General features: G+C 50.0%; 1 protein-coding gene across 1 annotated transcript in view; it reads left to right on the top strand.

Moving 5' to 3' along the window:
* Nucleotides 1-24,917, top strand: part of CDCP1 (CUB domain containing protein 1) — a 57,419-nt gene that overhangs the window by 8,457 nt on the left and 24,045 nt on the right. The window contains exon 2 of the mRNA XM_043587209.1: nucleotides 21,181-21,390. Within this exon, the coding sequence (XP_043443144.1) occupies nucleotides 21,181-21,390 (210 nt within the window). The remainder of the gene's footprint in view (nucleotides 1-21,180; nucleotides 21,391-24,917) is intronic.

Here is a 24,917-nt window from a genome sequence, read left to right as displayed (position 1 = left end):
TCTGAGACATGAACGTGAACACCCCAGGAGGCTTCTGAGGATTACAGCTGTTCTCGTGAGCAGGTGTCATCCTCCAAGACTGGGCTGGAGGGTGCCAGGCCGCAAAAGCCGAGTTGGACCCCTGCCTTTAATCCTCTCCGAGAGATGGAGGATTGCTCAACTGGCCCAGAAGTTGCTGACAATCTTATCAGGCACTTCAGCCTTGGGCTAAACCTGTCGGGAGCAAGTTCTCAACTTGTCAGAACACAGAAGATGTTTTTCAAATTGTGAACGGTGCTGGGTCGTCTTGCGGAAGCCCGTCACAACCCAGTGTAGCCGAACCCCTGGCATTAACATCTCCCAGCCTCCCTGGTCTCTCCCCGTGTGGGGAGTACAGCCCGAGTCGTGACCAGGAACCTGGGACCCGGGGAAGGCGTACCCCACCAGCGCCTTGAAACCCTAGATGAGCATGGTTTGCTCCTTGTGCTGGTGGTTGGAGACTAGAAACAACCCAAACATCCATCATTAGAAGCCTGGTTAAATAAATGATGGCAAATCCCAGCAGTGGATGCTACACAGCCATATAAGGTCACTGGGTAGCTCTCGGTGCACTGATGGGGAGTGACCCCCAAGATATATTATGGAGAGGAACACATACGGTTCAGAACAGTGAATAAAGCATGTTGCCTTTTGGCCAAAGGAAATGAAATAAAATAAAATAGGGGTGGCATATAGATATACACTTGCGTATTCACAGATTTCCTGTACAAGGACATGCAAACCGGTGTCAGGGGTTGCCCCTGGCAAGAGCACCAGGTTCAAGATAAGAGTGAGACTTTTTACCGGTCAAAACTCATTTCTGTTTTTTTTTGTTTTTTTTTACCTTGTGCTTCGTGTATTATTTAATCTAAACGTAAGCCATATTTTTCAGCTTTACGAAGATACACAGAGGCACCTGAGTGGCTCAGTCAGCTAAGGGTCCAACGCTTGGTTTAGGCTCAGGTTGTGATCTCACCGTTCATGAGTTCGAGCCCTGCATCAGGCTCTGGGCTGACAGCTCAGAGGCTGGAGCCTGCTTCGGATTCTGTATCTCCCTCTCTCTGCTTCCCCCCCGCCCCCCGCCGCCGCCGGCCACCGCACCCCTGCTCATGCTCTGTCTCTGTCTGTCTCTCAAAAATAAACATTAAAAAAATCGAAATTAAAAAAATAGTTTTAAATTAAGAAAACATCCAAAGGCAGGTACGGGTATAGCAATCAATAGTTCTGCTTTGTTAAAACACAGATATCATGAATGTAGATACTGTCTTCAAAAAGTCTACAGTTGCTTCCTGCAGGAATTTGGTTGTGGAGAAATATTAAGTCACTAGGAATTGGGGAACTGATGACCAAAGCTGCCTTCTCCACTTGGAGCGACATTTCTAGAAGAGGAAATTGCTACGCTTCCCTCCTGTCTGCTTTTAGAGCATAGCACTGAGCAGGCCTAGAGAATTTGATTTCTGCCTAGAAAATCTTTGAAAGTTCCAGTCTAATCTTAGGCCATTTGGTAATAAACCCCATCCATCCACAGATCTTGGAGGCCCCCTGTGCTAGACGGTGGACATTCAGAGGTAGGAACCACCAGTCCCTTGCTCTCCAGGGACTCACCATGCAGAAGGGATTCAAACATGGGAACTAGGGGCTACAAATTGGTGGCCTAGAGGTCTTGGCCCAGTTCTGTTGGATGTGTTTTGGAAAAAAAGCTGACTTACAAAGTATTCAGTAAAGCATGCATCCTCTGTTTCAGCAAAGACGCTGTGTTGGCTTTTCTTGTTTACGGTGCTTGCCTGGGTCCCCGAAAGCAGGAGTCTGAGACACTGTCCAATGTGATAACTACTCTTCAAAGATATATATGTATAAAAACCACAGTAAAGGTACGGGATGGAGAATAGCTTTCATAGACAGGAAAAGAGAAGGCAGAAGGCAAGGTGTTCTCCTGGTGTCTGAGGTCTGTGGGCCATCACAGGAAACCATGAGGCTGGCCCTGGAGTGAAAGTGTGGCTCTGTCATTCGTTACCAGTAATCCCACTGTGTTGTCAAGTGATGGATATTAAGGAGTGCACTTGCGGGGCGCCTGGGTGGCTCAGTCGGTTGGGCGTCCGACTTCGGCTCAGGTCACGATCTCGCGGTCCGTGAGTTCGAGCCCCGCGTCGGGCTCTGTGCTGACAGCTCGGAGCCTGGAGCCTGCTTCGGATTCTGTGTCTCCCTCTCTCTCTGCCCCTCCCCTGCTCATGCTCTGTCTCTCTCTGTCTCAAAAAGAAATAAAACATTTTTTAAAAAGGAGTGCACTTGCTGTGATGAGCACCGGCTGTTGTATAGAATTGTTGAATCACTACGTTGTACACCTGAAACTAATATTACACTGTGTGTTAACTCACTGGAATTTATTTATTTTTTTCGGTTTATTTATTTATTTATTTTGAGAGGGGGAGCGGGAGGGGCATAGAGAGGTGGGAGAGAGAGAGAGAATCCCAAGCAGGCTCTGCTCTGGACGCGGGGCTTGACGTCACGACCGTGAGATCGTGACCTGAGCTGAAATCAAGAGTCAGACACTTAACCAACTGAGCCACCCAGGCACCCCTGGAATTTATTTTTTTTTTAATGTTTGTGTATTTTTGAGAGAGAGAGAATGCACGCATGCAGGCTGGGGAGAGACAGACAATCCAAAGCAGGCTCCGTGCTGTCAGCACAGAGCCTGAATGCGGGGCTCAGACTCACGACCCGTGAGATGGTGACCTGAGCCGAAATCAAATGCTTAACCGGCCGAGCCACCCAGGCGACCCCGGTTAACTAACTGGAATTTAAATTAAAACTTTAAAAAAAGAGTGATCCTTCAAAGTGTGATTTACAACTGGAGACCAGCTATAGGAGCAAAACCGAATGCAGTTAAATGAAGATTAAATGCCTCATCGCTCTGGGATTTTATCTGGATTTGTTCCCATCTCCACCCCCCCCCACCCCCCCCGCCGCCCCTTCCTTCCTTGGAAATAGCACTTAGCAGTAGGACCAACTCCAGATGTAAGGAATATGGCTCACGAAGAGGGAAGTGCTCTGAACCACAGTCTCTCCCTCCCTTTCACTGCTAACCATCTGCCTCTTTTCTTCCACCTGCCGACACGATGTGCTTGGGAACCAGGCTCCTCAAAAGCCTCATCTCAACATTCATGGTCCTTCAACCTTGTTTTTTACGTCCCTGAATGTTTAGCGTAATTATCTTAAGATCGCTGGCTAGTCCCCTACTGGCCAGTATGACCATCCTTGTTGATGTAACTCTTTGCGTGATGGCGGGGCCCCTATAATATCCATTCTTACTGATTTAAGACCTTCCGTGCCAGTATCTTCCATACCATCCACCCTCATGGACGTAACACCTTCCGTAGCAACAGTTCGTGTTGGCATGGTACCTTCCGTAACGACCTTCCTCGTTGGTGAGACACCTTCGGTGGTGGTTGACCTTGTTGACATAACACCTTCCAGAATCACCATCCTCTGATGTAACGTATTCCAGAACGATCCTCCCTGTGGACGTAACACCTCCTGCACTAGCCCCCGTTGGGGAGGAAAGCACGCGTCTGTCTGGCCCCAAAGATTTCCTGCAGTGTGCAGCCTTTCTTTGCTGGCCAGTTTTACTCTGGCCCTACCCGGCCTACCAGAGGAATCGCTTCATTGACCTGGCCTGTAGTTGTATGAGAGAGCGTCATTCAGAGACTTGTTCTCCAAGTCAGGCTGTGTGGATTGCTCTGCACTAGGACAGAGGGCAGGGTGGATATTCAGAGCAGGCGTCGGGAAAGCAAACACGCACACTTCTCTCTTCTCTCTGTGTTGGTGGTGTTGAGTGCTACAGACGGAAGCAGGTCCCTCTGACTGCTGCCCCCTCTCTCACGGGGGTGGGGGTGGGGGCAGACGCTTGGGCCCAGGCTGCCCAGCAGCCCGTGCCCTTGAGGGTGGACGTCTTGAAGTAGCAGCCATGCGTGGGCTTTGCCGTCAGGCAGTCCCGGGTTTGAATCTCAGGCATGCCTCTTCCCAGCTGTGAACGTGAACAGTTTACCTAAAGGATACCTACAGGAAGTCTCTGGCACATAGCAGGTGCCGAACAGATGGGGTGGTAAATTACTGCCGTCATTCCCAGAAGCCAGCTCCGTTTGGCCAGCCCTACACAGCCTAACGCCTCTGGGCTCTTGGGGTATGAAGGCCAGGCTTCCCACCGGATCTGTCCCTGATTTCTGGTTGGCATCTGAGGACCCTCTTCTTGCTCTGGCTCCGCCCACAAGACCAGGTGAGATGAGCAGCCGCGAGCCCTCTTGACCACAGCGCCCCCTGGCCTCTGACCCACCCTCCCTGTCACCTTCTAGCATCTGGATACTAACGTTTTACGGTGAACACAATGTGTTTAGACATCCTCACTGATGTACCCTTCCATCAAAGCTGTCCACTTGGCATCACATCATAACGGCAGCTCAGCTCAGAAGGGAAGGTTCCGCGCCCTCGACAGTACCGTGTACTTATCCAAACCCCTTTCCTTGAGCAGCTCAGCATGTCCTGCCTGGTACCCTATCTGGTTACAAGCTCTACACGGGTTTTCTACTGCCACATAACAAATTGTCACAAACTTAGTGGCCCTATGGCAAAGTCCAGATGAGATGTGGACGGCTTCTCGGCTCAGTCTCACCAGGCTAAAATCAAGATGTCGGCCAGCCTGTGTTCTCATCTAGAGCCCGGCTCCTCTTCTGCGTTCACACGGTTGTAGCAGAATTCAGTGCTTTGTGGCGGGTAAGTCCAAGGAACTCCCGCCCGCAGCAATTAGAGGCCACTCAAACTTCCCACCATGTGGCCCCCTCCGTGTTCAAAACCAGCTACAGAGAATCTACCTCTAGGCGAATTCCTTTTTTCTCCAGGAAAAGCCCAAACTCTTCTAGGGGGGGGGGTCAACTGATTAGGTCAGGCCCACCAGGATGAAGTTGACCTGGCCCTACAACATCAGTTAATCACATGAATGATATGCCTTGATATTTGGAGTCCTTTCCACACTCAAGGGGAGGAGTACCTACAGGGCACGGGGTCTCTGGGGTCACCTTGAGATTCTGCTTGGTCCCGTCTGTGTGGATGGAAGTGATATTCTTTGCACTTACACATGTGGTCTCACTGCGGTGCTTGTGGAAGTCCCGTGTGGTTCGTGTTTGTGGCCAAATATTACAGATGAGAAATCTGCAGTTTAATGAGGTAAGATGGTGGGGCGCCTGGGTGGCGCAGTCGGTGAAGCGTCCGACTTCAGCCAGGTCACGATCTCGCGGTCCGTGAGTTCGAGCCCCGCGTCGGGCTCTGGGCTGATGGCTCGGAGCCTGGAGCCTGTTTCCGATTCTGTGTCTCCCTCTCTCTCTGCCCGTCCCCTGTTCGTGCTCTGTCTCTCTCTGTCCCCAAAATAAATAAACATTGAAAAAAAAAATTTAATGAGGTAAGATGGGGGGCGCCCGGGTGGCTCAGTCGGTTAAGCAAGACTTCAGCTCAGGTCATGATCTCACCGTTTGTGAGTTCGAGCCCTGCATCAGGCTCTGTGCTCTGTGCCGACAGCTCAGAGCCTGAAGCCTGCTTCGGATTCTGTCTCTCCCTCTCTCTCTGCCCCTCCCCTGCTTGCACTCTGTCTCTCTCTCAAAAATAAACATTAATAAAATAAAATAAAATAAAATAAAATAAAATAAAATAAGGAGGTAAGGTGGCTTGTCCAAAGCGGCCCAGCCAAGCGTGGCCCCAGCGATGACCGCAGAGACTGGGCTCATGAGGCAGGGAGGGTTACTCACATCAGACTGAGGGACAGAGGTCAAGACTCTAGTGGCCCCCAGCACAGGTCAGGCCCAAATAGAACCTTCTCTCCTGCTGCCCCTCCCTGCTCCCTCATGACGGACCTGCTAAGCTGCAGGCCAACCTAAATCAAAGATGGATTTTTTGGGGCACCTGGGTGGCGCAGTCGGTTAAGCGTCCGACTTCAGCCAGGTCACGATCTCGCGGTCCGTGAGTTCGAGCCCTGCATCGGGCTCTGGGCTGATGGCTCAGAGCCTGGAGCCCGTTTCCGATTCTGTGTCTCCCTCTCTCTCTGCCCCTCCCCCGTTCATGCTCTGTCTCTCTCTGTCCCAAAAATAAATAAACGTTGGAAAAAAAAAATTTAAAAAAAAAAAAAAAAGACGGATTTTTTTTTTAAGTTTATTTATTTATTTCTGAGAGAGAGAATCCCAAGCAGGCCTCACTAGCATGGAACCCGATGCGGGGCTCAAACCCACAAACCCTGAGTCATGACCTGAGCCGAAACCAAGAGCCCGACGCTCAACCCACTGAGCCCCCCAGGCGCCCCTCAAAGGTGGATGTTCCCATAATGAGGCATTTCCCTGCTGCCTCCCTACCCCCATCTCTTCACGTTATCTTTGAGGGACAGCGAATAATAAGATGGAAAGAGGCTGATATAACCTTCTGGAAAAGCCCATTTTAAACGAAACTCACTTGAAGATTAACCAGCGCGTGGCTTCTGTTCGGACAAGTAAGAGCGTCTTCATGGATATTGTTGCTAATCGCCGAGGAATGCGGGCCTGTCAGAACACTGGTCACCGTAGCCCGTTGTTGGGCCTGCGGCACCCAGAAGGTCAGGGTCGCTGAGCGCGGGTGGCTAGCAGGCTGAGGGACGCTCTGACCGGCCGCGTTTCAGAGAAATGCTCCTGCTTCTTTTTTTCATAACCTTTTCCCATCTTCTGAGTCTTCCAGTTTATTTGACACCGTTTTTCGGTTCAGAGAAAACTTCCTCCCCCTTCTCGCAAAGCGAATATCGTGCGTAGCTATGAGTTTGAGCCTGTGTCCTTTTGCTCTCTTGGGTTGTTAACTCAAATCAGCGGTCAGCGATGCTCAGGTTGAAAAGCAAAGCCCGCCTACCACGTGACGCTCGGTGAGATGAGCGAGACGCAAAAGGACAAATAGTGAGTGTCCCCCTCCCACTTATGCGAGGTCCTCAGAGGAGTCAAATCCATAGAGACAGAAAGATCAGTGGGCGCCAGGGGCTGGGGGAGGGGAACGGGGAGTTAGTGTCCAACGGGGACAGAGTTTCAGTTTGGGAAGATGGAAATATTCTGGAGATGGATGGCGGGGGTGGTTTCAACAATAACGTGCATATATAGACTTAATGCCACTGAATTGTACCCTTTAATGTGATTAATCAGGGGCGCCTGGGCGGCTCGGTCGGTTCAGCGTCTGACTTCGGCTCAGGTCGTGAGCTCGCGGTTCGTGGGTTCGAGCCCCGCGTCCGGCTCTGTGCTGACAGCTCGGAGCCTGGAGGCTGCTTCGGATTCTGTGTCTCCCTCTTTCTCTGCCCCTCCCCTGCTCACGCTCTGTCTCTCTCTCTCTCTCTCTCTCTCTCAAAAATAAGTAAACATTAAAAATTTTTTTAAGTGGCTACCATGGTAAAGTTTCTGTTATGCTTACTTTACCACAATTTTAAAAAGGGGGGGAGAAAGTGTGTGGGATTTATTCATGGGTAGCAGAAAGGTGAATACTCTTTTCCCAAATTTTTCAAAGTTTATTTATTTATTCTGAGAGACGGGAGAGAGAGAGAGAGCACGAGCGGGGGAGGTGCAGAGGGAGAGGGACAGAGAGAGAATCCTAAACAGGCTTGGCATTGTTGGCGCAGAGCCCGACGTGGGGCTCGAACACCCAAACCGCGAGATCCTGGCCTGAGCTGAACCCAGGAGTCAGACACTTAACCGACTGCACCACCCAGGCGCCCCGTTTTCCATTTTCTTTCTAATTTATTTTTTTACCACAATGAAGAAAAAAGAGTGGAGCACACGTTACGATCCCCAGGCTTGCTTGGTAAATGTACCGATGGACGTATCTGCTTCTAACGGTGGCCTTAGAGGAAATCTTGGACACACCCCACAGCGTCCCCCCTTCCACAAGCCTAACTCGCTACGCTCCTGGTTGTGTGGACAAGACCCCGTGCCCAGCACCCTGCGGTCACAAAGAGGGACTCAGGAGGGTTTAGTGCACGCCTGGAAGGATAGAGGGGGAGGTGGGGGTTGAGTCTCTCATCAGAGCACGTTGCAAACAGTTAGCTATTGTTTCTCTGAATTTTCAAAACTGTTTTATTGAGGCACACACGAGGATACGTGAATCTTAAGTATACAGCTTGATACATTTTCCAGATGTATATACACTTATACATACACATTTATACGTGTGTGTATGCCCTTCCAGCACCCCAGAATTTTCCTCTTCCCCCTTCCTACTTAATACTTGTCCCCCGGGCATTCGCTGTTCTGACTTATGCCAGCATAGGTTGGCTTTGTCTTCTGGAACTTGATATGACCGGAATCATATACTATGTAGTCTTTTGTGTGTGGATTCTTGTTTAACCATCTTGCTGCTCACTTTGTGTTTTGTTTTGTTACTGTTTATTTATCTTTGGGAGAGAAAGAGACAGAGCACCAGCAGGGGAGGGGCAGAGAGATCATGACCTGAGCCGAAGTCGTACGCTTAACCGACTGAGCCACCCAGGTGCCCCTGGTTTGTTTTGTTTCGTTTTGTTGTTTTAATTGTTTAATGTTTATTTATTTTTGAGAGAGAGAGCATGAGCGGGAGAGGGCAGAGAGAGAGAGAGAGAGAGACACACACACACACACACACACACACACACACAGAATTCAAAGCAGGCTCCAGGCTCTGAGCTGTCCACACAGGGCCCGATGCAGGGCTCGAACTCGTGAACCGCGAGATTGTTTTGGTTTAAAGTCTATTTATTTATTTTGAGATAGAGAGACTGGGAGTTGGGGAAGGGCAGAGAGAGGCAGAGGGAATCCCACACAGGCTCCACACTGCCAGCACAGAGCCCGACATGGGGCTCGAACTCACGAACCGTGAGATCGTGACCTGAGCCGACACCAAGAGTCGGCCGCTCGACCCGAACAGCTAATCCCTGGTGGTTAGGTGGGGCCAGTGGAACAAAGTACTTTAGGGCGGGAACACCGAAGAAATTGGAGATTCAGCAACTTGTAAACATTTAACAGTTGGGAAAAGGGAACGATGGGCCTCCTGTCCTGAATATGTCCGTGAGCAGACATACGGATGCGTTTTAGAATCCGCTTCTTTGATTCTTCCCCATCCACCCTTGTGATCCTTACTGACTTTCACAGTTGGCGCTAGCTCACACTTCAGGGTCTGACGGAAGGAATCTTTTTAACATTTCATAAAATGGAAATGTGGTTCAAACTGGCCTTATGGCATTGGAACATACCATCATGAATTATTTACAGGGGTTATAAGCTGAGTTATGTGTGTTACTTAATTCTGCAGTTCCCATGTTCACAGTCTGTTACCATTTTGCTCCCTCTGTGGCCCTCTTTGAAATCATTCCTTCGCCCAGTGCGCTTTGACTCGATCTGGAGTTAAATGTGAAAGTCCATGGTTTGGGTTGGCAAGAAGCCTTAAAATGACCATGGTCCCAGAGCGATTTATACATAGATGTGTGCATTTGCTCCAGACCGGGGCCCAGACCGTCCACAGCCTGGTTGTGCGTCTCTCACATGCATCTCTAATATGGTGTGCATCTTTGATCATAAAAGGGAAGGGATGCAGGGCCACCTGGGAGGCTCAGGCTGTTGAGCGTCCCGCTTCGGCTCAGGTCACGATCTCACGGTTGGTGAGTTCCAGCCCCGCATCGGGCTCTCTGCTGTCAGCGTGGGGCTCGCTTCGCAGCCTCTGTTTCCTTCTCTCTGCCCCTTCTCCACTTGCACTCTCTGTCTCTCTCTCTCAAAAATAAACATTGGGGTGCCTGGGTGGCTCAGTCGGTTAAGCGTCCGACTTCGGCTCAGGTCGTGATCTCACGGTCCGTGAGTTCGAGCCCCGCGTTGAGCTCTGTGCTGACGGCTCAGAGCCTGGAGCCTGTTTCAGATTCTGTGTCTCCCTCTCTCTCTGACCCTCCCCGTTCATGCTCTGTCTCTCTCTGTCTCAAAAAGAAATAAACGTTAAAAAAAGAGAGATAGAGAAGGATACAGCAAAAAGGTTTGGATATGCACACTGATCACCACGTTAGAAAAATAATTCAAAACACAAGCCCCGAAGATTGTAGATGGCTAGCATCCCCTTTAGAGGATCATTCAGTTACTTTAGAAAATAGACAACTTGCATCGGTGCGTATAAATTTCTTTCCTGAAGAGTTTAGGAATTAAGACTAGGAAATGGATGGGTGGACACAACAGCCCCCTGTTTTGATAGACTGTTCCCCAAGTCGAGTTGACTCAGAGTACACACAGGTTCCCTGTAACATTGTTCTTTGAACTTCAGTTTACTGTGTCCTCTAGGATTGCTCTAAGAGCCATGGAAACGGTAAACTTTTTTTTATTATTTTTTTTTATGTTTATTTATTTTTGAGAGAGAGAGAGAGAGAGAGGGAGAACATGAGCGGGGAAAGGGCAGAGAGAGAAGGAGACACAGAATCGGAAGCAGGCTCCAGGCTCTGAGCTGTCAGCACAGAACCCAGCGTGGGGCTCGAACCCACGAACCGTGAGATCATGACGTGAGCCGAAGTCGGATGCTTAAACTGACGGAGCCACCCAGGCACCCCAAAACTATTTTTTAATGTTTATTTATTTTTGAGAGAGAGAGCAGTAAGGGGCAGAGAGAGAGAGAGAGAGAGGGAGAGAGAGAATCCCAAGCAGGCTCCGAGCTGTCTGAGCAGAGCCTGACATGGGACTCGATCTCACGAATCGTGAGAGCGTGACCTGAACTGAAATCACGAGTTGGACGCTTAACGGACTGAGCCACCCAGGCGCCCCTGGGGAACTTTAAATCTCAAGTTCAAATTCAGACTACAGTTTCAAAGTACTTTGACATGATGAATGATTTCTAATAATGCAGGGTGCCTATTTAGCTGTTTTAAACAAACACCTTTCCCTTCTGACATCCTGGAGACCCCCCCCCCCCCCCGGACAGATGGCAGCTGGGACATGTTCTACTCCGTCCTGACTTTGTCGGTGAGAACAAGCCATTGTCATCACCAGGTTCCTGGCCGTGTGTGGAACTCCCTGGGCAGGACGAGGTTTGCAGAGTACTCATCTGGCAAGTGCTGGGCTCCAGGGTCATACCACGTGGCCACAAAACCCGGCCCCACCCCTACCTGGACAAATCCCTTAATCTCTCAGAGCCTCAGTTTCTTCATTTGGAGAATGGAGGATGATGTTAGCAACCCACTCTGTGGGGTGGTTGCAGAGATTTTTAAACACCGAATACGAGCACGAAGGCTGCCCGTACTAATCAGTCGCTGAATATTCATTGTAATCATCGCCTGGGCAAGCCAGGTGCCTAGATTCCAGAGGCTTCTCACTCAGGAGAGACTGATTAGTTCCTTGGGTTGTGTCCTGTTTTATGTGGATGTGAGAGATTCGCTCTTTCCGGGTAGGCAGGTGGGTGACTTCCTGCCATTGGGAAGACAGTCCCTTCAGTTCACCAGTATGTAAACAGACCTGGCCAGGTCGCTGCCAGATGGACATAGGGGGTTCTAAACCAGTTATCCCCTCCACTATCTGCAGGGCCTCACTGCCCCGGGTCCACCGATTAGTAAGACTCTGAATTTGATGGTATGACAGCCTGGCACCCCCTCCCTACAGCGGACCCCACTAAATAGGTTATGTTGGTGGTGATGCCCAGCTCCTTGGTGTCGATCAGCAACTCACTGTGCGTCGTAAGAAACAGCAGCTCCTGGGCACCTGGGGGGCTTAGTCGATGAAGCGTCCGACTTCGGCTCAGGTCATGATCTCACGGTTTGTGAGTTCGAGCCCCGCATCGGGCTCTGGGCTGACGGCTCGGAGCCTGGAGCCTGCTTCCGATTCCGTGTCTCCCTCTCTCTCTGCCCCTCCCCTGCTCATGCTCTGTCTCTGTCTCTCTCTCTCTCTGTCTCTGTCTCTCAAAAATAAATGAAGAAAGGAAGGAAAGAGAAGAGAGGAGAGGAGGGGAGGAGAGGAAAACAGCAGCTCCTCCTCCCTTCCGTTGGTTGACTTGACCAACCTTGACGGCCTCCAGGAGGGCAGCTCGGTGTGGCAGAATGGACGGGGCAGGGGTGCTGGGGTCCGACCAGCATGTCCCAGCTGCCTCCCGTGTCTGGGAAACATGGGGAAGTGAAAGTCACTTCTCTGAGCTGCAAAGTGTTGCAGAAATCTAATGAGTCAACACCTACGGAAAGGCTTTGATAAGCAGTGAATAGGGCCAGGCGTGGAAGGCGTGGAAAATCTAAGGAGGCCTCCGTGCTTGCACAGCCCTGAGAGCGAATGCCTCCTTCAGGTTTGCCCCAAGGTGCCTTACCGGCCTCACCCTCGCCCCCGCCCAGCCCTGGGCTTTAGACTGTCAACAGCAATAGCAGCTAACCTTGATCGACTACCTGGCACATTAATACTTCTTTTCATCCTTACCACGGTTCTTGTATTATCCTCATTGGCAGATGAGGAAAGCGGGGCACAGAGAAGCTAAGGAATTTGTCTAAGGACACACAGCCGGTAGAGCCAGGAATCCATCCCACGCAGGGAGATTCTAGAATCTAAGCTCTTAACCATTGTGCAAAGCTGCTAAGTTATGCTGGTCCCCTGGGGGAAGCCCAAAGTCCCTGGCCGCAACCATGCCCCTTCCCAGCCTGTCCCCTGCCTCTGTCTTCTCTGCCCCTTCTACCCACATTTCCCTGGGCCTCCAGCCAAAACAAGCTCCATGGAGTGGCCCCAAGGGAGCCACGTTCTTCATACCTCTGTCTTCGCACCTGCTGTTGGCCTCCCCCGATCCTTCCCGACACCCATCTCGCTGTCCCTGACTGGCAAACTCCTATTTATTTTTCAAGACCCATCTTAAGTCGTGCCTCCTCTGCAAAGCCTTCCCGGACCACCACCCCTAGACAGTTAATAGCTGACCCTCAGTGTCCCCAGAGTACCTTGACTTTCCTTGGTGCCTAAGGTTACTGACTATCAGGTAGGGTCTGGTGGGGCAGACAAGCAAATGTATATGCTTGTACATGAATTCAGCTACTGCTTCCTGCAGGGAATAAAAGCAGGAGAGATTGTATAAATGGTGTGAGTGTCCCCACAGGGTGGATGCGAGGTGTCCCTTCTGCTGGTGTCACTTCCTCGGGCTGCCATGATCCCATGCCCTGAGGGATCACCCACAATTTAACAAAATGTGTTTTGCAAACCCGGCCCCTAAGACCAAATCGCTGCTTTGTCTGATGCTCGACCTGAGAGGCAGGGATCCGCGCCACGGATGAGCGAACGCCGGCCGCAGCCAGCAGACTTGAGGGAGGGATGTTGACGTGCAATGTGACACCTTCCTCAGAGAGGACACGGCTGTGGTGGCCGGAAGTGCTTTTCCCCTTATGGGCTTGCTTGGGAATCGGACTCCCACGCAGGCTGTGACTGATCAGCCATGCTGATTCACGATTATGCCACTTGGCTTCTGCGTTCGGTCTCCCTCGACATCCCAGGCTCTCCTGCAGGGCATCATAGGTGTCTCCTGGTGCCCGGGCTGGGCCCGGGCCCTGCTGGGAGCTGCTTGGTGTCGGGGGGGCGGACAGAGAGTGAGTGGAAGTCAAGCCCCCCCTGGGAACCACACCCAGAATTGAGGCAGCTGGTTATGACCCATCGAAAAAGTTTTAAATCACATTCGTCAGTCTTTTAAACTGTATCTCAGGGACGCCTGGATGGCTCAGTCGGTTGAGCATCGGACTTCGGGCTCAGGTCGTGATCTCACAGTTGGTGAGTTCGAGCCCCACGTCAGGCTCTGTGCTAATAGCTCAGAGCCTGGAACCTGCTTCAGATTCTGTATCTCCCTGTCTCTCTCTGCCCCTTCCCCACTCACACACACTCTCTCTCTCTCTCTCAAAAATAAATAAACATTAAAAAAAAATTTTTAAACAAAAAAACCCTGTATTGGACAAATCTGGGAGCAGATAAGTCCCCTGGTGTGTATCTGGTGGAATCCCCTTCTTTGGGTTTATTTTCCTTGCCTTGTCTTTCCCTTGCAAAGACATAGGATGGCAGGGAGAAGAAAGAACAGGGGTGTTTGTATAATATCCTGTGATACGGTGATTAATGAATGGTGATTAAAACAATTGGAAATTCCCACCTGAGATGCCGCTGGTGAGGCAGAAACTAGCGAAGTTATCCTAATAAGGAGTGGTCGGAAGGCAGGAGAGTGAAGAGAAGTGTGATTCATGACCCCAAGCCCGTCGCCTGCAAGCTTTCCCGAATGCCCGGAGCCCGCGAGCCCGCTCGCTGCTTTCCACGAGGCTGGGCTTGACTTGGCTTGGATTTCTTTCCACTCGGAAGACCTGGAAATCACGCCAGAATCTGGAGCTTTGTCTGAGTTTCTGTGAACCTGGGTAATAGATCTTCCAAAATGACTACACCAGAGAAATACCAAGTTCCTGGGGAGGCAAAAGAAAGAGATGGTGAAGAAGAAAAAGCCCAATTTCTTTAAATGTGTATTTATTTTTGAGACAGAGAGAGACAGAGTGTGAGCGGGAGAGGGGCAGAGAGAGAGGGAGACACAGAATCGGAAGCAGGCTCCAGGCTCCGAGCTGTCAGCACAGAGCCCAATGAGGGGCTCGAACTCACGGACCGTGAGATCATGACCGGAGCCGAAGTTGGACGCTCACCTGACTGAGCCACCCAGGCGCCCCCACCCCCACCCCCACCCCACCCAACCACTTTCTGTAAATTACAGCACGTCTGTCAGACACTCAGATGTGCTGACCCGGTGGGCGGTGGCCGGGGTGGGAGGCTGAGATTTATTCCGCGGTGTTGGAATTTCCGATTTCATGGTATGATTAATGGTGGGGAATGCAGAAGACAGAAATGTGCACGCAACAGGATGCTCTCAAACTCCGAGCATCTGTGATGAGTTTTAAGTGATTTCACTCAAGCAATGAGGGGTCTCTCTGCCACTGAATGGAAGGGCTGGGGGCGGGGGAGGCGGAGAAGGGGGGGATTCTGGATTTCAAGTGGGTACAAAGTTGGGTCATCAGCCTCTCGCTCCCCATCTCCCCCTTCTGCTAATATATTCATCACTGAAGATGAGGAGGGCTGTCCTGTGGGTAATGTGTCCTTGGCTGTGACCTTAGGAAACAGCCTGTCGTGTAAATCGTCCCCTCCTGCTGCAAAGGTGGGTGGGCCTTGGCTTTCTTGCACGTGTTTCCTGTGGGCGAGGAAACAAGGTGGAGATTCTCTGGTCTGGGGTACTAAAGGAGAGCTATGAACCACTGCTGGGCAGTAGAATGTGCTGGGGGGGCGGGGGACGGGGTCACCTGGGAGGCAGAACAAAGAAACATTGTGAGATGATAAAGTACAACTGAAGTGAGTCATTTAACCCTTTCAAAGCTTCATCTTCTTTGTTTGCAGAATGAGTTAGAATGTAAATCTAGGTTATTTTGACCCAAAATAAAAAATATAGGGGCGCCTGGGTGGCTCAGTCGGTTAAGCGTCCGACTTCGGCTCGGGTCACGATCTCACGGTCCGTGGGTTCGAGCCCCGTGTCGGGCTCTGTGCTGACCGCTCAGGGCCTGGAGCCTGCTTCGGATTCTGTGTCTCCCTCTCTCTCTGCCCCTCCCCTGCTCATGCTCTGTCTCTCTCTCAAAAATAAATAAACATTATATATACATGTAACAGAGGTAGCATTAGCGATTTGTGAAGGAAGGATTGGTGTATTCAATAATTAGAGCTGGCTTTCCATATGGAAAAAAAATAGTAGAAGTGAATCCCAGCAGCGACAGAAAAAAAGTGTTTCCAGTAGAAATCCCTAGGTCCGATTGGGACTTCATCATTCTTAAAGCCCTCCAGAGGCCTTTTAGAAACCCCCAGTCTGGACTGTTAACTCCCTGGGGGCAGGAACTCCAGCAATTTTTGTCATGAAATCATGTGCACCAAGTATGGTTTCCTAGAACATACTATTAACCCAGACGATGTTTGTTGAACGAATACGTGATTTCATAGAGTCTGAAAGAAAAAAACTTTGCTAAAAAAGATTGTCCACTTTTCCCGGACTGTCACTAATAGTAAAACAGATTGTTGTATACCCAGAATTAGTTGGGGGTACTGACCTGCCTGGAAGCAGGAGACAAAAGCTGATGGGGTGCCTGGGTGGTTCAGTCATTTAAGCTTCCAACTTCAGCTCAGGTCACGATCTCGCGGTCCGTGGGTTCGAGCCCCTTGTCCGGCTCTGTGCTGACAGCTGGAGCCTGGAGCCTGCTTCGGATTCTGTGTCTCCCTCTCTGCCCCTCCCCACGCACACTCTGTCTGTCTCTGTCTTCAAAAATAAATAAATATTTTTTTTTTAATTTTTTTAAAGGAAAAGAAAAGCTGCGTGGAGGCATTGTAGTGAGATCGGCTTTGTTCTCCAAATCTAATTTAGGGATATTTTAAAATATTACACAAGCCACGAGAGAAACAAGGCCCACCCCCAAGATTTTATTAAGCAATATTTTAACTGTGGTCACGACTACTCCTTTAGTCATTTATTAAGTGCCTACTTTATGCAGTAACACAATCTTTCTAACACACGTTTTTTTTCCTCTTTTTAGTTTATTAAGGCATAAGTTCCATATAATAAACTTCACCAATTTTAAGTGTACAGTTTGATGAGTTGGGGCATTTGTGTGCAATGCGCAGTCACCTCCATGGTCAAGACACAGAATGGTCCTCCCATCCTGCAAAGACTCCTCTGCCCCCTGGGACCCCAGCCCCTGCCCCCACCTCCAGCATTAGGCAACTGCTGGGCTGCTTAAGGTCTAACACTTAATTAAAATAACCGTAATAACTGTAGAGTCAGGATTTGGTTTTTTTACTGCTTGTTTGTTTTTGAGAGAGAAAAAGCAGGAGCAGGGGAGGGGCAGAGAGAGAGAGAGAGAGAGAGGGAAACAGGGGGTCCAAAGCAGACTCCGAGCTCACAGCACAGAGCCCGACGCGGCCCTCGAACCCACAAACTTCGAGATCGTGACCTGAGCCGAAATCAGATGTTTAACCAACTGAGCCACCCAGGTGCCCCTGGAGTCAGGAATTTTGATATAATGCTGTGGCCAAAGGGTGTAAACAGAGACAGAAGAGAAGTAAGAATGGGGAGGAAGGTGATAACCTGGCTAAGCTGGGCTGCAGTCCAGACACTGGGTGCAATGAATTAGCCCCACCAGAGACCCGGGGTCGGAGGCCGTAGAGAGCATGCCATGCCTCCCGGGACTGGGTGTTCCAGGGATTTTTTTTTACCAATAACGTGGTAAGACGTTTTCACGACTACAGAAAAAGAACACAAGGTTGACATATACCGCTTGCGTGGAAGCCTGGCAACTGGGTTTCCGAACACGCATCTGGATTCATTTTAAGTTTTTATTTAGTTTTGAGAGAGAGAGGGAACGCACAGGTGCACACAAGCGGGGGAGGGGCAGAGAGAGAGGGAGACAGAGGATCTGAAGAGGGCTCTGCACACACAGCAGAGAGCCTGATGCAGGGCTCAAACTCACGAACCGCGAGATCATGACCTGAGCCAAAGGCAGCCGCTTAACCGACTGAGCCTCCTCCCACGTGCCCCTGGATTCATTTTAACCTGATGTCTTAGAGAGCCCCTGAGCCTTCAGATCCGTCCCTGAAGATTTTAAACGTCACTTCAGCCTCCATGGGGACAGCAGGCACTGTCTGGATCCCGAGGCCACCACCGAAAAGGACAGGGAAATTCCTGCTGCCTTCCAGTAGGAAGGTGCTCCCGTTCTGATCATAGGAGGCAAAAACAAATGAACACTCTCAAAGACTAGAGCAGGGAGGGACATAAAAGCAGGAAGACTGGGGGTGGGGGAGGAGGGGAGCACTGGACGAGGCTGGTCAGGGAAGGTCACTCTGAGGACATGACCTTTGAGCTGAGACTGGAAGGACCAAAAGGACCCAGCTCTTGCTAGAGAAACAGCTTCATAGAAACCAGGACCAGCACGCACAAAGGCCCTGGGGATGGGAAAGAGGTTCGTGTGGTCAAGAAAGAAGGCAAAGGTGGTCACTGAGCACGGTGACCAAAGCAGAGAGGGGTACAAGCTGAAGTTGGAGAGATTAAGACATTTTGCTCCAAAAATGCAAACCGAGGCCGTCTTGAAAGCAAAGTCAGGAAGGCAGCTGAGCTGGTGTCCTGGCGCCCTGAGGCATGTGTCGCTGCCGGGCAGTAGCTGGGAATGCGTACGGTTGCAAAGTCACTTCTTTCTCAGGTACTGATCACAGACTGGGAGCTGGCAGGAAATGGTAGATTTTTTCTGGCCTAGCCCCCTCCTTTTATAAATGGAGGAACGGAGGCCCAAAGAGGGTAAAGTTCTTACCGATAAAAATGGACAAGATATTTGCAGTTCACTATCACAGACCGAGGGATCAACTTCCACACTACGTCAAGAGCGGCTGGCTGGTCAGGCCAGAGCAGAGCGAACAAGGGGGAGAGAGGTTCAAGAAGAGGCTGACGGAAGTCCCAACATTTTATCACGTAGCTGCTGGCCTGGGGAGTGCAAGTGGGTTCATACCTTCCCATGGGAGGAAAGTGCGTGTAGCCCTCATGCAGGCTAGCAGTTTTTTGTTTTTTTTTTTTTTAATTTTTTTTTTCAACATTTATTTATTTTTGGGACAGAGAGAGACAGAGCATGAACGGGGGAGGGGCAGAGAGAGAGGGAGACACAGAATCGGAAACAGGCTCCAGGCTCTGAGCCATCAGCCCAGAGCCTGACGCGGGGCTCGAACTCCCGGACCGCGAGATCGTGACCTGGCTGAAGTCGGACGCTTAACCGACTGCGCCACCCAGGCGCCCCCAGGCTAGCAGTTTTGATCCAAATGAAGCAAGGGGCTGGTCAAAAAACTGGAAGGAACTCACTTGTCACCCAACAGGTGCATGGAGATAAATACACCGTGGTCTACACAGATAATACAACACTACTTAGGAATAAAAAGAAACAAAGTAGGGAACAGTGGATTGATCTCACAAACGTGCTAAGCAAAGAAACCAGGTACCAAAGAGAATGTACTGTAGGATTCTGTTTATATGAAGGTCTGGATCGGGCAAAACCAACCGATAAGTTTTCTGGGACCAGAAGCCGAAGTTGACTGCGAAGGGACATTAAAGGAACGTTTAGGGACCATGAAAATTTGTTAGATCTTGATTGTGATAGTGGTCGTGTGTATATACATCTGTCAAAACTCTTAAAATGAGTGGGTCCTTTTTAATGTACGTAAACTACAGCTCAATAAAGTTGATTTTATTTATTTTTTATTTTGAGAGAGAGAGTGCCCGAGAGAGACACAGCACGTGCTCACGTGAGCAGGGGAGGGGCAGAGAGAGGGGGAGAGAGAGAATCCCAAGCAGGCTTCATGTTCAGCACCAAGCCCTGGGTGGGGGCTTGAACCCACGAACCGTGAGGTCATGACCTGAACTGAAAACAAGAGTCGGACGCTTAACCAACTGAGCCACCCAGGCGCCCCTTAATAAATTTGCTCTTAAAAAGTTTTTTTTTTTTTAACATTTATTCATGTTTGAGAGACAGAGAGAGACAGAGTGAGAGCAGGGGAGGGGCAGAGAGAGAGGGAGACACAGAATCCGAAGCAGGCTCCAGGCTCTGAGCTGTCAGCACAGAGCCTGACACAGGGCTCGAACTCATGGACCGTGAGATCATGACCTGAGCTGAAGTCAGATGCGTAAATGACTGAGCCACCCAGGCGCCCCAAAATAAATTTTTTAAAAGGGTGGGAAAAGCATAGCTTGTTAGATTGCTATTGATTCATTGGCTGAAGACTTACTGGGCACCTTCCATGAGCAGGTGCCATAACAGGTACTAACCGTCCTTTGTGCCAGAACGTGGTGGAACAGAACACCCACATCAGCCCCGCACGTCTCCACGAGCCCCTGGGTTCCCTCCACGGGACTCCCCTACACATGACTGCCCCATCATCCACTGCCCCCAGGCCATCAGCTACTCAGAGACCCCAAATCAGGATCCAAGTCACAGAAGGGGCCGAGATGGCACTTGTTCATGAATCAGGGCCCCGTCCTGACCGGTACGTACCCCTCTGTTCAATGATCAACCGCCGTCTCGCCGGCTTGGTGTTGTCCATTCAGATCATCTTGCAGAACCCCAGTCTACGGTATTAGCGCTCTTCAGCTCTTTCTTTTTTTTTTTTTTCAACGTTTATTTATTTTTGGGACAGAGAGAGACAGAGCATGAACGGGGGAGGGGCAGAGAGAGAGGGAGACACAGAATCGGAAACAGGCTCCAGGCTCTGAGCCATCAGCCCAGAGCCCGACGCGGGGCTCGAACTCCCGGACCGCGAGATCGTCACCTTGCTGAAGTCGGACGCTTAACCGACTGCGCCACCCAGGCGCCCCTCTTTAGCTCTTTCAAAGTTGGTTGACACAACATGTTTGTATCTAATTTCTGCAAACATTTTCCTAGCCTCCGCTACTGAATATAGGCATATCCTGGGCATGTGAAGCGCTCAGGGCGGGAGACAGCGGCTCGTTGCAAACAAATATGTCCCTGTGTACATAGACTGTACGTGGACTTTCGTCTCTGGTCATATTGAGAAGAGGTGTGACAGTGTCTCTGATTGCTGTTTAATGCTGCACAGATGGGGTACGTGAATATATACTCCTCAAGGCATCTAGGATGTGGTGCAGTGTTTTTTAATTTTTAGAAACAGTAATAAAGCAAACAAGAGGGGTACCTGGGTGGCTCAGTCGGTTAAGCATCCGACTTCGGCTCAGGTCATGATCTCACAGTTCGTGAGTTCAGACCCCGCGTTGGGCTCTGCGCTGACAGCTCGGAGCCTGGAGCCCGTTTCGGATTCCGTGTCTCCCTCTCTCTCTGTCCCTCCCCCGCTCATGCTCTGTCTCTCAAAAATCAATAAACTTAAAAAAAATTTGTTTTCAATAAAGCAAAGAGATACTTGTCAGCACCCCATCGGCCATAGCCTGGCACTTTCCCATCGGTAAGGACAGCACTGACATTTTATTTTACATCACTCTCCTTCTCAGACCAGGAGGGAGGGAACAAAGGTGTCAAAGTGGGGGGCTCCCTGGACCAGCGGGGGGGAGGGGGAGGGCAGCACGTTTGGAGATCTAAAGCCTCCTGCTCACTCCCGTTTTTCTTCCTTCTTCCAGAAGCTTCCGAGATCGCTCTGCCACACGGAAGTGGCATTACGGTTCTCATAAAACCTGGGACCCCCATGCTGCCGGTGAAACCCTGTTACATCATCAGTACTAAAGGACACTTAACCACATTGACCATCAAACCCGGAGAAAAGGCGGTCTTTTCCTTTAACTGCCGGGACCCAGAGAAGCACTTTGTCATCGAGATCCAGAAGAATATTGGTAAGTACACACTCGTGACCTGTTTGGCCTCCCTGCCTCTCTTTCCGGTGCTGAGCCGGTCTCTAATGCTAGGGAGGTAAGAGCTGTTCTGAAACTCCACACTCTGTTCAGCTGTTATGTGGCCACGTACGGTTCTGAGTGCTTTACACGGGTTAAGGTCTTGAATCTCCAAGACAGCCCTGTGAGAAACTCACCAAGACGGTAACTTGCCTAAAATGACATAGCGACTAAGGCAGCAGGACAAGCCCTGAGGTATTCTGGCCCCAGGATTTGCCTGCCACCACTGTGCTGCATGGTTTCTTTTCATTCTTCATTCATTCATTCATTCATTTAGAGCATGCACTCGAGTGCACAAGACGGGGAGGGGCAGACAGGGGGGAGGGAGGAGACAGAGAATTCCAAGCAGGCTCCCCTTGGTCAGGGCAGAGCCCAAGGCGGGGCTCAGTCTCACAAACCATGAGATTGTAACCTGAGCCAAAATCAAATTTCAACTAATTTATTATTTTTTAATTTTTTTACCATTTATTCATTTTGGAGAGACAGAGACAGACAGAGCGTGAGCTGGGAAGGGGCAGAGAGAGGAGATACAGAATCCGAAGCAGGCTCCAGGCTCCGAGCTGTCAGCACAGAGCCTGACACGGGGCTCGAACTCATGAACCGTGAGATCATGACCTGAACTGAAGTCGGACGCTCAACCGGCTGAGCCACCCAGGCGCCCCTCAAATTTAAACTAATTTAATTGTAGGCTAAAATTTTGCCGACAAGGAGCAAAAAGCAAGGAGTTGGAAGACAAAGAAATTGGAGGGGCGCCTGGCTGGCCTAGTCGGATGGAACGTGCAACTCTTGATCTCAGGGTTTGAGTCCCATGTTGGATGTAGAGATGACTTAAAAATAAAATCTTTTTAAAAAAAGAAAAGGAATTGGAGGGTTGAGCAGATAAGGGTGGAGAGGTGGGTCCGTGAAGCACGATGGGGGAAAAACAGAATTTTTGAGGCTGAGGGATCTGGTCTGGCTTCAAGCTTCAGGCTCCTGGTCATGTGAGCTCATCACATGGCTTTGTATAAGTCACTTAACCGCTTTGTGACTTAGTTTTTTAGTCTGTGAAATAAGAGTCATTGTACCAACCAGTAGGGTTCTCATGAGGGTGAAATAAACTAATACACTGATGATGTTTGACACACAAGGATTCAACAAACGATGACTCTGACATTATTACTATTACTCACAGCTTGAACTTGGGATGAGAGATTAACATAAGATATAATAACCAGGCAGAAAGAATTAAATGTGTAATTTCCTAGTCGTTTTAAGGTGGGCATGCCAGCTAGGAACATAGATGTCGTAACAGCAAGGAGAGCACTATTTGGGATCCAATCAAAGCCATACTCAAAAAATGTCTTTGCTGGAGCATCTGGGTGGCTCAGTGGGTTGAGCGTCCGACTTCTGCTCAGGTCACGATCTCGCGGTTTCTGAGTTCGAGCCCCGCACTGGGCTCTGTGCTGACAGCTCAGAGCCTGGAGCCTGCTTCAGATTCTATGTCTCTCTCACTCTCTGCCTCTCCCCTGCTCACTCTCTCTCTCTCTCTCTCTCTCTCAAAAATAAATAAACATTAAGTTTTTTTAAATTTCTTTGCTTTCCATTGAAAATAAATGAATCAGGCAATAGATAAGCAAGGAAAGGGGTAAAATAAACCTTAGGAAGAAGGCAATCAGAAAAAGAAAAGAAACTAAAGTGCTTACCAGCAGCTTTTGAAACTCCATCTGATAACTAAAGCTAAGGTGTGGTTCTCTATAAAGACTAATTAAATAGACAGATCTCTGACTAGTCTGCTGGAAAACAGACAGAGAAGATACAAACGTACAGCTTTGAAAGGCTAAATGTTGCTTTCGTGACATTTACAGAGGCGATTTCTAAAATAGACTGTGTACAGCATTATGGTAGAAATGTGAAAATCTGAATAAAAGGAATAATTTTCAGGGAAAATTCAGTGAGCCAGCTTGACTCATAGAAAGGTAGGAAACCCAAATCAATAAATAACCGAGGAGGAGGTTGGAAAAAAATGTGCATGCTGGAGGAAAGTGGGGTTTGGGTTTATTAGAGATGGTTTCATAGAGGATCCTATAATACATCGAGGAGAAGATCATTTCTATAATATTTAAACCGTTCTAGGGGCACCTGGGGGGCTCAGTCAGTTGAGTACCCGACTCTTGATTTTGGATTTTGTTTGGGATTCTCCCTCTCTCCGTGTCCTCTTCAAATTAAAAAAAAAAAAAGAACATTCTAGGAGAGGGTTGGCAAACGTTTTCTGTAAAAGACGGGATGGTGAATATCTCAGAGCGTCTCCGCCCAACCACTGAGCTCCGCGCTGGGACAGCACGAAATCAGCCACGGAAAATAGCTAAACATATGGGCAGCGCCGTCCCACATGTCTCTTCTCAGTAGCAGGTATTGGGCTGGACTGAGCCCACGAGCTGTGATTTGCTGACCCCCTCCCTGTTCTAGAGCGCAGGAAGAGGTGGCATTTCCCGACTCATGGAATAAAGCTCTTCCAACCCTCATATCAAAATGCGCCAGAGCCTGAAAAAGAAAACCACTGTCTAAATAGGGTGAAGGGATCCCACAGGAGCCCAGCAGGAGCCACTCCATGGGGCCCTGGGCACACTGGAGGCGTGGCTGCAAAGCCCAGAAAGAAACGGCTTCACGGAGTGGAGTTTCCCCGAGCTCCTAAAAACAGGTACTATCCTTACCCACACACAAAATCTGATTTTAGCCAACTCCGTCACCTTGTTATCTAACCCTGTTTCGTAGGTCAGGCAGCACACTGTGCTGGCATGAACTCGGGTGGACCAGCCACAGCCCGGGCTTTCCTCCTGGGGGGCTGTGCGTTGCAAACACACTTGTCACCGAGGTTCCAGGACTGCTTTGCAAAAATGAGTGTTTGGGCGTGAACGACCTCGGGGGGTCCTCAGACAGCTCTGAAAGACTCCCATGATCCCGCTTCACGTTGCCGGTGCCTTCGACACCCCACTGGAGCAGCAGTAAGGGTTCGAAGGGCCCCCTTAGAGTGGCCGGAAGCCAAGGCACCGTTCAGATTCCCTGCACGGGAGACGACGGAAGCCTTACTATTCTGTGTCTGCTCTCTGTCCCTGCTTCCACATGCTTCCTTCCTCCTCGAGAACAGCGTTCTTGCTTTGTTTTAAGAGTCTTGGGAAACAAAAGTACATCAGAGGATGTCATCAGCTGCTAGCCTTTAAAAAAAAAGGCGGGGGGGGGGCGCCTGGGTGGCTCAGTCCGTTAAGCCTCTGACTTCGGCTCAGGTCATGATCTTGCAGTTTGTGGGTTCGAGCCCCGCATCGGGCCCTGTGCAGACAGCTCAGAGCCTGGAGCCTGCTGCAGATTTTGTGTCTCCCTCTCTCTCTGCCCCTCCCCTGCTCGTGCTCTGTCTCTCAAAAAATAAAACGTTAAAAAATTTTTTTAATTATTTTTAATGTTTATTTATTTTTGAAAAGGAGGGAGAATGAGCAAGA

This window comes from Prionailurus bengalensis, chromosome A2, assembly GCF_016509475.1.
Source record: "Prionailurus bengalensis isolate Pbe53 chromosome A2, Fcat_Pben_1.1_paternal_pri, whole genome shotgun sequence".
Taxonomy (NCBI): Eukaryota; Metazoa; Chordata; class Mammalia; order Carnivora; family Felidae; genus Prionailurus; species Prionailurus bengalensis.
This window is presented reverse-complemented; position numbering and strand designations above follow the sequence as displayed.